Source organism: Ambystoma mexicanum, chromosome 8, assembly GCF_040938575.1.
Source record: "Ambystoma mexicanum isolate Mex_15411 chromosome 8, UKY_AmexF1_1, whole genome shotgun sequence".
NCBI lineage: Eukaryota > Metazoa > Chordata > Amphibia > Caudata > Ambystomatidae > Ambystoma > Ambystoma mexicanum.
This window is the reverse complement of record NC_090929.1, coordinates 138,199,138-138,214,530: the sequence shown is the minus strand read 5'-3', so window position 1 is coordinate 138,214,530 and position 15,393 is coordinate 138,199,138. Positions and strand designations below refer to the sequence as shown.

General features: G+C 42.3%; 1 protein-coding gene across 4 annotated transcripts in view; it reads left to right on the top strand.

The window, feature by feature from the left end:
• GARNL3 (GTPase activating Rap/RanGAP domain like 3) overlaps window positions 1-15,182 on the top strand; it is a 1,295,083-nt gene extending 1,279,901 nt beyond the window's left edge. For all 4 annotated transcript variants that reach the window (XM_069609500.1, XM_069609499.1, XM_069609501.1 and 1 more), the window contains one exon: window positions 607-15,182. In XM_069609500.1, coding sequence (XP_069465601.1) covers window positions 607-769 — 163 coding nt within the window. In that variant the 3' untranslated portion in view covers window positions 770-15,182. The remainder of the gene's footprint in view (window positions 1-606) is intronic.
• Window positions 15,183-15,393: the final 211 nt, after the last annotated feature.

Here is a 15,393-nt window from a genome sequence, read left to right as displayed (position 1 = left end):
CGGATTAGGCAGGGAGACGCAGAGTTTGCCGATCCAGAAACAAAGGTGCTGGTGAGCTTACCGGCACCCTTGTTTCTGTACCGGCAAACTCCTAATAAGGCCCATACTCATCGAAATCCCTTAGGAATTACGAGAGTCTTAGTTTAGGGGAAAGAACTATCCTTGATTAGGATTCATTTGGATGTATTTAAAGTGGTGGTTATGGTGGCATGGATAGATAACGTTTTTGGGTAAAGAGGCCCAAGGCATCTTGGGAAAAGTAAAATAAAACATATCTTGTAGAAAGGAGCCAGGTATTTGGATGGCTGGAAGTTTCCAGAGGCCCAGGGCATCTTGGGAAAAGTAAAATAAAACATATTCTGTAAAAAGGAGTATTTGGATGTCTGGAAGTTTCCATCAGTTGCTCATTGCTGTATCCAAGAGGTATGCAACCTTTAGCTCTCCAGAGGTTTTGGACTACAACTATCAGTCGCCCTAGCCAGCCTAGTCAATGGTGAGGGATCATGGGAGTCCTAGTCCAAAACAGCTGGGGAGGCACAGGTTGCAGACCCCTGCATTATCCTTTATAACCATTCACAATAAAACATTTGTACTTTTCTCTTTCAGGATCGTCTGTGGCTCTTTCGAAAGCAGTTCTGAAGAACAGCGCCACTATTCCACCAGTTCGGACCCCGACACTAATGTAAGTGTGGAGGGCAGCCCCCCGTTCAGCAGCAGCCCCTTTCAGCTGACGACATCCTTTGATGAAGACATTGTTGACTTAAAGTGAAGACAATCTTCCTCCTCCCCTTTCCTCATCATCCTCCTCATCCTCTCCCTTGTATCGCCCCATACTGGAGGTTCCGCGGGGACGGCACCAATGCGCCTGCAAGCGGGGAAACTGGAGGATGCCACGCGTCAATATCTCATTGACACATTCTGACAAAGTGAATGGGCTCCCTGGATCCTCCTCCATATTTTCAAATGATCTCTCTTGTTTTTTTTTGTTTTTTTTACAAAGAAAGTATCAAGTAAATATAGTATTTATTCTTCTTCACGTATGTAATTATGTTCGAAATACCTTGGGATGTTGTTGCCATGCGCTACGTTCACTACACATTGTCAATATGAAATATTGTTCATTGCGCGCACATCACAGTATAAATAAATTATATATGAAGATGTTATTTTTAAGGTGGGGGTGGGATATTTATATCAAGAGAGAACTCATGTAGTTCTCATCACTGTCAACTTTGCATTTTCACCTGATCGGTTCTGTAGAGTAGTCATGTTGATTTAATGCCTTTTGGGTTAGAACTTTAAGTAAAAGGATTGCTGTAAATTATGTAATTCTGTTTATAACAAGAGACTAAATGTTTCACAAAACCGGAGGATTAATAGGATATTATCTCAAAATGTTTGGATAATTCAATTTCTGCCAAATAATTTCAAATGATGCTTCAATATTTAAGAGAAGACATGGGATTTTCCTGCTACATATTGCATAAAAGCTGGACCCCCATAAAGTGCTGCACAGCCCAAAGACCTTTCATTATTAATATAATGGATAACATTGGAATTTTATATGGTGCATAATCACCAAAGTCTCTAAACTCGCATGCACAAACACATACACACAAATAGTATTGTGCTTCTCGAAATCTCAAAGTGCAGCCATTTTAATGATAAAAGCCATCCATTTTAAAATGGTGGATTCACTGGGCCAGGCTCCATTACTAGCTAATAGTGACCTGGAGACAGTGACGTTTGCAAAACCAAGACAGTTCGCAAGAAACCACACAAATATGGCCGCAACTCTTGTGAACTCCTACTGCAAAATAGTGTTCAGTGCTGCATTAGAACAGACCACACAACCTGGAATCAAGGAGGGGTTCAGCTTGACTTTAACCGTTGGACGTTTACGACTGTATCGCGCATACGTCACACCCGCAAATTAACGGGTATTTCAATTACAATTATCACTGATGAGGACTGGGAGGGGCCCATCCCCTACAGCACCCGGCACTCATCCATATAGACGGTGACCTCAAGGTCGATGGTGCGCCACTGTCCAAACCTGCAAACAATGATTCAAGTTTACGGAAGTTTACTAACCTGGATCACCATGTGTTTTTAGTAGTAGAAGCATCAAATCCCAGAGGTGGGAAGTTCTCCTTCTCTCTGTCGCTCTTTGAGCAATCGTTAAAGCCAGGCTGGCTCGTATGCCTCCACGATCATTGCCAGCGATTGCCTTTAGGGGGAGCAGGTTTCATTTGTAACCCCTCAATCTGCAGCTCCCGCTGTTCACTAAGGTAACGATGAATGCAGGTCTTCCCATTATCTGACTGGCTATTGGTTAATGTCAGTGTGAGATCACTGCCAGTCCATCTTGTAGACAATGAGGAGTGATAATGTGATATGAAGGAAGAAATATTGCAGGTATCCTATTGCCCTACTGTGGAAAGTCATGCAGATAATGGAATGCATTCCTATCCACTAGGGATTATTATTTTTTTATTTTCACTGAACTGTAAAGAATTCATGCAACGTATGCTATATAAAGACATTAGTACCTCTATGTTAGTCTTCCTCTGGGTTCTCTAGTGTTCTAGTGCAGGGGTCTGCAACATTTGTCACTCCAGATGTTGTGGACTACATCTCTCATTAGCCCTAGTTATAACTGTCAATGTTGAGGGATCATGGGTGTTGTAGTCCAAAACGTCTGGAGAGCCGCAGGTTGCAGATCTCTGCTCTATTGGGTTTAAGACATGAGGGGGGGGGGGGGTAGGAGGGGTTTCTTCACTGTTGTATTCTACCCATAAATTGCCAACTACTGGTATAATATTGTTCATGCAGTAAAACAGATACCCTTGATTATATAAACACAAAGCTTTCCAATTTCAATTGAACACAAAGACAAATGATGAAACACAACATATTTGAAACCACATGTTGGACAAGTCAGAATTGTCTATTCAGTTTTGTACTATCCCTAATCATTTCATTGCTTTGGAGATTTGAGTCCCCGGTTCTGGCAGTCCATAATGAAAAAAAAATAAATTACCCAGGTACAGAAAACATTCTTACTATGCATTTATACACCAGGGCAGAGTGTGTCATAGTGCTAAGCTATTACCTTGCAAATTTGCACTTGCACCAGTGCAGGGTTTCTGCAACATGACCCCGGGTAGGGATAAAACAATAATGACAACATTGTGTTCATATATAACGCTTCATTTCAGGCTTTTCCCTCTTCTAATCATGTAAGGTGTTATTATTACCCCATTTATAAAGGTACTTCATTTACCAGCCTCAGAAGGATGAAAGGCTAAGCCGTCCCTGCCGCAGGGTGCAGAATCTCAAGTGCATGTTGCCTTCATGTCAGAGACGATTGCTTTACTTGTCTATCTATAGCCCTTCGGATTAGCCAAGAACTATGCTGGCATTTCAACCGAAAATGAAACTGGCCAACCCTATGCAATCTGTACTCCCTCCTGCCCCATGACATCCCTTCAGCTCCTGCCTCACACTCTCCTCCGCGTCCAATCCTCTTCCACACAATCTCTGCATCGCCCCCCTCCTCTTTCCCAAGGAAATTTTCTTTAGCCCCTTCTTTTGCGCACAATATTGTGTTACTAATTGGAACCTCTTCATAAATGCCTCTAGGAAAATGGCGAAAGTTTAGAAAATGATGGTTTCCATGAGTAGAAATGGGGTATAACGTGAATGCTCGTAGTACTAAATTCCACCCAAACTTCAAGCTTGAACTTGAAATACTGATATCCACAACAACCTCAAGTAGCACCTGTAGTACTGAGAGCTATCTGCCTCACTTGATATCCAGCAAAGCATCAGGCAGGGCATGCAGGACTGATATCCAGCCAAGCATCAGGAAGGGCATGCAGGACTGATATCCAGCCAAGCATGAGGCAGGGCCTGCAGGACTGATATCCAGCCACGCACCAGCCAGGGCATGCAGGACTGATATCCAGCCAAGCATCAGGCAGGGCCTGCAGGACTGATATCCAGCCAAGCATCAGGCAGGGCCTGCAGGACTGATATCCAGCCAAGCATCAGCCAGGGCATTCAGGACTGATATCCAGTCAAGAATCAGGCAGGGCATGCAGGATTGATATTCAGAGCAAAGCATCAGGCCGGGCATGCAGGACTGATATCCAGGCAAGCATTAGACGGGGCATGCCGGGCTGATAACCAGCCAAGCATCAGGCAGGGCATGCAGGACTGATATCCAGCCAAGCATCAGGCAGGACTGATATCCAGCCAAGCATCATGCAGGGCATGCAGGTGCAGGACAGATATCCAGCCAAGCATCAGGCAGGGTATATAGGACTGATATCCAGCCAAGTATGAGGCAGGGCCTGCAGGACTGATATCCAGCCAAGCATCAGCCAGGACATGCAGGACTGATATCCAGCCAAGCATCAGGGAGGGCCTGCAGGACTGATATCCAGCCAAGCATCAGCCAGGGCATGCAGGACTGATATCCAGTCAAGAACCAGGCAGGGCATGCAGGATTGATATCCAGGCAAGCATCAGACGGGGCATGCAGGACTGATAACCAGCCAAGCATCAGGCAGGGCATGCAGGACTGATATCCAGGCAAGCATCAGATGGGGCATGCAGGACTGATAACCAGCCAAGCATCAAGCAGGGCATGCAGGACTGATATCCAGCCAAGCATCAGACAGGACTGATATCCAGCCAAGCATCAGGCAGGGCATGCAGGACTGATATCCAGCCAAGCATCAGGCAGGGTATGGAGGACAGATATACAGCAAAGCATCCGGCAGGGCATGCAGGACTGATATCCAGCAAAGCATCAGGCAGCACATGCAGGACCTTATATCAAGCCAAGCTACAGGTAGCAATCATATGACTGATATTCACCAAAGTGTCAGATAGAACCTCTAGGACAGAGATACACTCAGGCTTGAAGTGGAACTTGTAGGACTAAAATCAAGTGAAACTTTAAGTTGAGCTTGTAGGAATGAGATCCACTCATGCTTCAAGAAGGGACTGGTGTTCTTGAATCCCCCCATTTTAAGCATAACTTGTAGGACTGAGATCCATGATGCTTCAAGTGGGAATTTTAGGAATAGAAACTGCTGAAATTTTCAAGTAAGACATTTAGGAATGAGAGGCTTAGATAGACCCAAGCATCAATTAGGATTTACAGGATTGAGATTCACTTAAGCTTCAAGTAGATCTTGGAGGACTGAGATCCATTGAAGCTTCAAATAGGACATGTGTGAGTAAAATCTACTTAATCTTCAAATAGGACTTTTAGGAATGAGATCCACTCAAGTTTCAAATTGGACTTGGAGAGCTGACATCCAGCCAATCTTCAATTAGGACCTGCGGGAGTGAGGTCCATGGAAATTACAAGTAGGAATGAGATGCATGGACGCTTAAAATTGCACTTGAAGGACTGAGATTGATCTATTTTAAAGTACCACACTAAAAACATGGGTTTCAGATGTCTACAACCATATCCTGTATGAACAGTAATTAATACTCACTTGCCTCGAAGAAAGTCAATTATATGTCCCATTTTATTTCTTTTGAGCAGGGATTCTGGTAATCACGAAAATATGTGGCATGGTGGCAAAGTACAATGGTTTTCACAACAGAGATGAATTCTCAGCCTGAGTCACTATTGCATTTATTTCTTTGCATTTGTGACAAGCGCGCCACCACTTTCCCGCACCAACCCAAACCTGATTTGATCACCCTCTGATAATCTTGAAGGATGAGCTTGTCTCATTGAACTAATAAGTTTACTTATGTCCAGGGATCACCATATTTTAGAGTGAATGTCAGACCAGATGGACGGTCGCGGTCTCAATTTTCTGAGGAATTCCCTGAGGAAGGGACTCACAGGGTATTTGTGATATAGATTGTTATGTTTCCTACTGCTTGAAGGGAGTGACATATAAAGTAACTCCGCTCCTTGCTGTAAATACGTTGAGCCTCCGCTGAGAGCCTAGATGTGCCTATAGACTGAAATCAGGGGCAAAGAAAGTTTGCAGGGCTGATATCATATCCTGATGGCATGCGGTGCAATTGCTGCGATTGGGCTACTCTGGTCGAATTGGTTTGAAAGTGCTTTTAGTTTTGCAACATGCGCAGTTCAGATGCAGCGAGAGATGTATCCATGCTTTGATCCGAACATTTTACAAAAGATAATTAGTTGTGCTCATCGAGCATAAACATTTGGGATATCCACGTGCAGTATCAATAAGGGTTATTCCTCCCCAATTAAAGGCACTGATTTCATCGGCCTGAGAACGGCGTGCATCTGAGTTAGCCCAGCAAGGAATCTAAACATTTCTGGATATTTGATACTTCACAGAATTTTGAGCAATGTGTAACCAGTGATAGACAGAGAGATAGAAGCATGGATAGATAGATGGATAGATAGATACATAGAGAAATAGATAGGTATCGCCAAAGCTTTTCTAAATTGAATATAAGCGGTAGCCATTTTGGCGATGTTCTTTTGAAACAACTCCCCCTAGCTCAGAAGATGTTTACAACTGGAACTTCTTGCAGGAACCTGTATGTGGCCAGCTTTTCGTCTACCAAAGAGGCGCATGAGGAGCGTTCGCATCCAACGCTTTTGAGAGCACGTCCCTTGCACGCGGGAGTAGACAGGACTGCTCTTATTACTGTACTTAGAACCATAGCAGCAATATTTACCTAAGTGGTTCTTAAAATGTCGGTTGAGAGTGCGATCATCCTCAGTGGTTGGGACTCGAGGACAGAGACAGCTCATGATGACAGTGTCTCTTCCTTTTTAAACTGTCTGCTATGGTGTCCTGTAGAGTTGTACCTAATGAATTCTCATTTTTGGCTGCTTGATCATCCCCACCACCCCCTTGTAGTTTATTTGGTGTATTATCAAACTGGAGGACTCTGTATCGCACTTGTACACAATTGCATGCATCCATCAGGTCAGTAAAGGATGACCATGTTTACTAAACTTCTTGGAAGTCTCGTGATATCTTAGCTCTGGTCTTGCAGGCCATTTAAGTCCAATCTCCAAGAGTTTTCCAAATGTAAGCTGAGGCATAGCATAAAATACAACGTTGTTTTACTCTAGTTGTGTGCAAACAAATACCATCCAGTGGTACTAAATAAAAAAGGCAGAGCACATTTAGAGATGTAATAGGCGTGGAACCCAGAATTATGATGATGAAATAACAATGAGTGTTTGGCTATGATCCCCGCTCCGTGCCATACCACATCTGCCAATCAAAAATCAAGCACTTCTCTAACGCCCACATCTCACCTGTCTCAAAATGTACTAAAGGGGTCAGATGGCCCCAGGAAATAACACCAGCCACCTCGCGAGAGGGCTAGGACTGTGCAAAATTGCACTTGCACCAATGCAACGTTTCAGTAATATAGACACTGATGTTAAAGTAACATGGGAAGTTGCAAAGTAATTATTGAAATTATGCCGGCTATCGGGTGATCCCCATTGAAGGCTCTGGAGGTTCCTGTATCAGTCAACAGATGATTGGGTACAATTTGGCACCGGATGTCGGATATTATACAGGGCAGGCCCATCGGAGGAAAGTAGACTCTGGGAGCTTTGAACATTTTTGCAAGAAAGTCTGTCATTTCACCTGTTATATAAGCTAGGTCAATTAACCTGTTTCCTCTGCTACTACAGCAGTGGCTCTGTTGGTCAGGCAGCTTCAGCCACTTCTGGTTCTTAAATAATCACTTGCTTTTACAGTCACCTTACGGTTTGCCGACCCCACATTTAAGGATGCGGCGTGATCCTACAAATGTGCGGGGTGTTGCATAGTGCAAATAGTGAAGTCAGGAGGTCGGATGGAGGAAGAACGAGAATGGGAGATTGAGAAGGCTTGTGAGAGAATGTGAATGCATTAGATTTAAAAGGCACGGAGTACATTTAAGACGGGTTCAGGCACGGCGTGTACAGCAATTGTTCAGTCATGGCGTACGAACAGAGCTTACCCACACTGAAAAGCTGCTCACAGAAAAGATTATCAATCAATACAACTGTAACAAAGCCACTCTCTTAGGTCAACCAGGGTTCAATGTGATTACAAAGACTACATAACAGAGAAAGCTTTTTCAGCAAAAGCAATAACAGTGAAAAGATATTGAGTTTTCTTTTTGGGGGGGTGGTCCACCCCCAATCCTCCTGTTTCCCTTTGTGCTTAAACCAACCCCAACCGCATTCCTACCTGTTTTACCACCTTACCACACCCAGACCCACACCCATATTAATTTTTTTTAAATGTGGATGTTTTTGTCTCTGTTTTTGTTTCTCTGTAATAGCATTCTCTGTAATTGTACTCTCTAGTATCACTGGATGCTGTCAACCTGTTTTAGATGGGGTACCTCCAGAAGCATTAAAAGCGCACTGATGGAGAGCCCATAATCTCACCAGTGCAATCGCCAAAAGGAAGAGTAAACAGGCAAATCAGGGGCTTTTGAAATTCCCAGCTAGTACTTACACAGACACATTTGCATGCGCAGATGGGTTTGGAGTTCATGTATGGGGCAATCACTTACTAATTGTCAATGATAAAGAGGAAAGGACATGCAACTATGGGGTTAGCCAGAAATATCAAGCAATACTTGCGTGCATTGCATTACCTTGCCTCCAAGCAATAGAATTAATCAAATGCAATGTATGCCTTTCTAGGCAGATTGATAAAAAAAAATGTGTCCCCATTTTTCCATTGGTTGTAAAAGAATGACACGATCAAAATGACATCAGTGTGCTTTCCTGAAATGCACTTTAATGGTATTTCCGTTTTGCATCTGGAAAATATCACCTCTGGAAACTCTTTATCCAATGGTCACCTTGTGCCTTTAGGATCCTTTGAGACATATTTGGCTGCCCTCTTTACTTTATGAGTTCCTGGCATGCCTCACACACCCCTTTGTTTCCTCTTGACCCTGAAAGAATAGAATGCTCCTGATATCCGTTCTTTGACCCCCTCTCCACATGTTCCGCTCTTGCCTTAAGACCCATCTCTTACTCTTATTCGCGTCTTCCTCAAATATCTCTGTCCATTTGACCATCTAATGGTACCATTCCATGTACCATGCAAAGCACCTTGGCCAAGGTGCTCTATAAATGCTAATAAAATACTGTGTGGCTCCTACAGTCCTCCACCTCTAAAGCATGAATATAATAGTATGGGAGTGAGAACAATCTAGCCCTCCAAGTGAATGGTCAATCAGTGGTCACAAAAACGTGTTATCATCAAAGTCTTGCTGATTGTACACACTTTGATCAAATGAACTAGGTTATGGAGCTGGTGGATCATTTGAAAGCCATTGGCATTTTGTAATTACAAAATTGACTTGTTCTGGTGACTACAAAGGTTTGTTGATCTGAAATTGTGTGTTTTACACAATTACAGGATTTGCATTCCTGTAGTTATTGAAGTAGACTGGAAGCCATGATGTCTTGTGCCAATTCACCAATGTCCCATTAGTCTAGTTTGGTCAATAGTGTTCTTCACAAATATCACGTAGTAAAAGCTATACATTACTGATTAATATTGGAAACCTTTCAAATAATAGAAAGTAGACAAAAACACATGAATACAAAAAGAAACATATATTTTAAATTCCCTTATAAAAAATCCCTCATATTTGAAAGCTTTCCCACCAAAGAAAATATTATTATTTTTAGAAGTAACATTTTGTGTTGATGGCAGCAATGGATTATTAAATCTGTCACAGCTAGTGTCCTTTGCGATATATTTTGGAATCGAGATTCTGGTATAAACCCTAGAATGCATTGGAGCTTAAGGGAACTCTGAGCAGTAAATAATGTATTGTCGTTCTCCATACATGACTACGTTGTTGTATCCAACAGTGAACAAATGTATCTTCGCTGGGTCAATCTTTGCAGGAATTGCCACTGTATGTGTCCATATGTCCAGCAAAATTGTGCTACGTGATTGGGATTATTCATACTCTCGACTAACATTTTGATGGTCTCTTGGCACTCTATTTCCCAAATGTGTTCCCATGATTGATGCTACAAACTCTCAACATCACCACAGTCTATAGCGGGGGTTCTCCATCCACTGGACAGAAATCACTTGGTTGGACAGAAATCACTTGGTTGGATCGAAATCGCTTGGTTGGATCCAAATCGCTTGGTTGGATAGAAATCTCTTGGTTGCTTACATATGATACTTCTTTACCTTCTCCTGAATCCCTATCTATTACTCTTCTGCTTGTACAGGTGAACCTACTTCCCATAGCCTGTTTGATGTTCTTTTCCTTTTGCTTTCTTGGCTGTGTTGTTTTTTCTATGTGTCCCTCTCGGCTGCTATGCAGAAACCTATAGAAGGCAGGTTGCTGGGGGCCAATCTTCTTGCTAAGACTTCATGAGATCCCATGTTTTTTAGAAACATGTTCTGCCAGTTTCACATATACCCAGGAAACGTTTGAGTTGTGCACTTTGGTTGATTGCTCCGAACTGGTCTTTCTCATTTGTTCATTCATGGTTCAGTGGGTTTGAATGATTCTTTGTTGTGTTGCCCAATCCTGACTTAGAGTACTGTGCTTGGTCTGTAATCTGGTGAGTTCCACCTTGAACCAAAATGATCTCGCTCACTCATCCATTCCTTCTCGCTACCTCACTTACTGACTCACGTCTTAATCTCTCCAGACATACCCTATTCGTACAATCAGCCCTCATAAACGGCAGCAAATTGCATCCAAATATACTATGTCAGTGGCGGAATCTTGCTGGTTACTTCTCTAGCCCTATGAATCCCCGTACAAGCAGCTATGCCGGTTCTTGCAGCACTGACTTCCAACTCATCCATCTTGGTCTCTTGCTCTCTAAATGAAAAACATAGCAATGCTTCTTGGCCACCACCCACCTAGAACTGCCCCATGTCTTTTTGCAGCTAATTTATTTTTAACCATGCATTTTGATTCACATTTTCACTGCATAATTTGGGGGGACACCACCCGCAGCACCCTGTTACCCGTAATCCCACCCCCACCTCTGTTAACTCATATCCCTGTAGCCAAACCAACCATCAATTTTTCTCAGTTATTTATTTTGCTGAATATTCTGCACTGGAAAATATGTGTGGTGAATATTCAGCACTAACATCATTGGACACCGACACTCAAACGTCAGAGTCCTCTCACCACAAGCAGCGTCACAATAGGATTCCCTACTGCCTTCCCATCTATCCCAATAACAATGCCCCTCCCCAAAAGACAGAGGTGCACTATACAGGACCACAACATCACATTACATCCCTGTTGTTTTATACACAGAGTATCATCTTTGGAGTCTAAAATAGTGCGGTTGGATACACGAGTTTAAGAGCGTCAAGTCTTTGCCATACGATGTGTAACTTTTCTACAGGGAAATTCTGCCAGGAAACCTTTTCTCGTGTGATCAGGAATTGTCTATATGTCTTAGAGGAGAATGTACTGATGGTCAGTATATAACAGGGTAGCAAATGTCTTTTAAGGGGATATGCCACTATTAAAGACTAGGAGATCCAATAGCGTTCTGACAAGTCAATTTGTATTAAACCATCATCTACCAGGGTTAAAGAGAGATGTTAGATGTCCTTCTAAAATGGATGGATACCTTGGTTCAGTTTAGACCTATTATGTGCACAGAAATTCAAAAGCTTATGATGGAGAACATTAAAAGGTTAAAATAATGAACGCAAACATCTTTGAAAGAACCCCAAGATAAAAAATAGCAGCAAACGGTAGAGCAGTAACATAGAGAGGGAAGCGAAGAGAAACCTGGTGCTCAATACAGAACTATTAATGGCGGTACCAGAGGTAAGATACGACTGCCTAGGTGGGGGCCGGTGAATACGTTCATTTCTCTTACGGAGTACAGAGGGTCCATGGAGGTGAAGGGTCACTCTGTGGGAAATAGTGCATGTTTCCAAGTGGTTTTGAAAATTAATGGGGGGCGAAGCATAGCGAGGGTTATTTTCTCAAAAGCCGCAGGGATATTAGCATGTATCTGTTAAACTCACTACAATCTCACACGCCCAATGGCTTTTCAACTTTTTGCTGGAAATGGTGTGAGGCACTGCTCACCATTGTGGTGTTAGGTGGCTGACCATCCATATGCTGAAGTCCATTGACTCTTTTCTGTAAGTTTTGCATGCAGCCTGAACACGCTGCATAGCTGCTATTATATTGGGTTGCCCTATTGGGGTATCTCTGCCAGTATTTTAGTTGATTACTCTGTACTCCCTTCTTCAATAACAAGATAGATTATTTTTCAGTGAAGTTTATTCTCCCGTCATCCCAGGCATCCTTGTCCTACTGCTGTTCGCAACCAAAAACCTGACCTCAATCATGTTGTACCCAGAGGACCCCCGGGTTTCAGGCTTCCTTGACTGGAAGATGCTGTTCATCAGCTCATCAAGTGTGCTGTTCTCAGGCATGAGGTTTTAAAGGGTCACTGCCATGATATATTTTATTCTTTCTCTGCCAATACCACCAGCCTCCACTCAGAATCTCAGTATTCTTGTGTTTAAAATGTTCTGAACAAATCATACATTAAACTATTTCCGACTCAGTAGACAGATTGTAGCCTATCCCGAGAATCATTGCCCAACATTACCCATCATTCCACCTCACATCATTATGCGGAGAGTGTAGACCAGACCGGTTGTATCATCCAGTTCGATCTGGCTGAAAACACTTGGGGTCATGCCAAACATCACAGCTTTACCATCACTACCTAAGCAGTCAATGGTTGAAAACATTGATATTATGAGCTACTCAAATATGGCCGCCAGTCATGGCCCAGCCCCACACCCACATGCAGTCTGGTGTTTAACAATTCTTTGTTAGTCACATGATGCTACGCCAGCATTGCATTGCCTCTTTAGCCTACTTTAGTCATGAGTGTTCTTTATTTACATCGCCCTCGATTTCTAGTAAGTGTTGGTTTGTAAGGGACAATCTTGAATTAGGAAATAACATGATTGATTGGTTTTTGCTTTATTTGGGAATATTTTGAGGCACATGGTGCTAATTCTGTGTTTATTCTCAGCTTATTTCTTTTTTTACAGACAAAATGTGCATGTGGTGAGGGTTCTAAAAGAACATTTCAACCTTACTGTGACATTCTTCATATTGTAGTGTTACATTTCAAATCTGAATGTCGAATCCTCACATAACGACACTCCAACCCCCATCACAAGGGCTCCAACAAAGAAACTGATGCTGTTAACCTTTTGAAAGTTTAAAGAAGATGTTTGCTGATTTATTCATACAGGAGCAGGATCACGTCTTTTCCTGACAGCGCCCGTTCTTTCTCTGACATTACGGCCCAGCACACATGCATATCCAATGCTGGGAAGCCGTTCTCTCTGCATTCTGGTGCTGTTCAAAAAGCAACATAAATAAACTAGTGGCTGGATAAAAAGAATTTGCATTGATCAAAACAGCAGATTTTATTTTAATTCTCTTTTGCATATTTCAACATTCTCCAATTTTGGTATGTATGGTTGTTGGATCCGTGTTACTTTCAAAGCAATATCATCAGAGCCTGCCTCTGTCCGATCTTCCAACAGTTAGAGAGTAGCAATGCAGGGTACATGCAGCGAGCCGACAGAAACAAAATCCCAACCAATTCACATAAACATCTCCATCATGGCTCTGATTCCCTCTCAGCCCTACGTTGGGTGTGACGGCTGACACAAACATGAAAGAAATACTGCCATTATATCGACAGGAAATAACACAATTGGGGAAACCATATTTTTTTGCTCCCGATATCCACCACTTTCTCCACATTTTCTAGGAGTGGTGTTTGTTTATATAAATATACCAGTCAAAGAATATGTTGAGATTGCTTATAAGTAGATGGGAAAAAAATGGTGTTGGCCCCAACAATGTTTTTTGGGAAGGTAATGACTCGGAAACAGGTATCCAAATCCTTTATGGTTTTAGTATACACATGAACCAGAACAAACTGATTAAGGGGCGTAGGGAAGTTGAATGTGCAAAGTGGCAAAGAAATAATTTTGACAATTTATTTGTCAAACCTTTGCAGATAATTCAGTTCTCTCATTTCAAGCCACAGCCGAGGTTTGAAGCTTGTTGAACTCAAAGAGCTGAATCCAAACGTATACCTAATGTTAAACGTAAATGCTTGGACACTTGTGTTAAATAAAGAAGGGGAATCTGGGTGTGTTTCCATTTTAACTGGACAGCATTCCAAGGCAGGCAATCCAATCAATCGGACCAGGTGCCCTTGATTTGGGGTGCTGACTTTCCTTTTGTACTGAAAAAGTGAAGTACCACCGACGCAGTTACGAAACAGGACTTAATCCTTCTCCATTTCAGGCAAAGTATGGCAACCATTTTGATCACTGCAATAAGTAATCAACGAACGGGACAATTGCTGTCCTTGACTTGGAATGCACACCATGTAAAATGGGAACTTCACCAGAGCTCCTGTCTTTGTTGTTTTCCCAGAATTGCCTACTGGCATTTCCTCCGTGGCACCCACACTTGTCAACTGGTAAAGGGTGATGCCATGACTTTTGTAGGACATTTTGTGTTGTCTTTCCTTCTCCATCGCCATCACCAAAGCAAGCCAAGTCTGTCCGCCTATGTGAGCGCATGCCTGCTTTGCCCTCTGCTTTTTGCACTGCAGAAGATCAAACATCTCTGTTTACCTGTTTAAATACGAACTCTTGAACACTACTAGGAGCCTTGAGGAAACAATTTAAAGAAACAAAAAATGGGAATATTTTTGCAGATTTATTTACTTCTTGTTATTTATTGAGTATTTATCTTGTAGAATGGAGGATGTTAAGATGTTAAGGTTGTACAGATTTGTTTGTCCACCCGGTTTCTTTTTGTTTCGAGCCCTTGACTTTTAGCAGTGGTTTGTACCTTAATGATAACGTACTGTTAGACTGTTGCTGATCCTATGTGATATTAAAAAAATGAACTACCACCAAGTGTCTTAAAATATATTGTATTGCCATTGTTTTTAATGCCAAGTGATAATGTAAATGTTTTGTGTTTCGAATGTAGCCTGTAAAGAAATGGAGTTGTTAATATAATTACTACAGATATTTTTTAAGTGCTGTAGACCACTGCTGTGAGGGTAGGTACTTTTTGTTCTTGATATGTAATAAATATTTATGAAATTTCAACTTACTGACTCTTGTCCTGATTACAGATGTATCCGCAGTTAAACCATATGCTATTCACTGTTTCAGCTCAACAGCATCCCTCTGTCCTAATAGCCATGGTAACCAAGATCTGATTGGTTGGTTGGTTGGTTGGTTACTGAGTAACGCCTATGAGCAGTGCCGACACAATTGAAGTGTGAAGATTCAACTCATTTTGCAATTAGATTCCCAC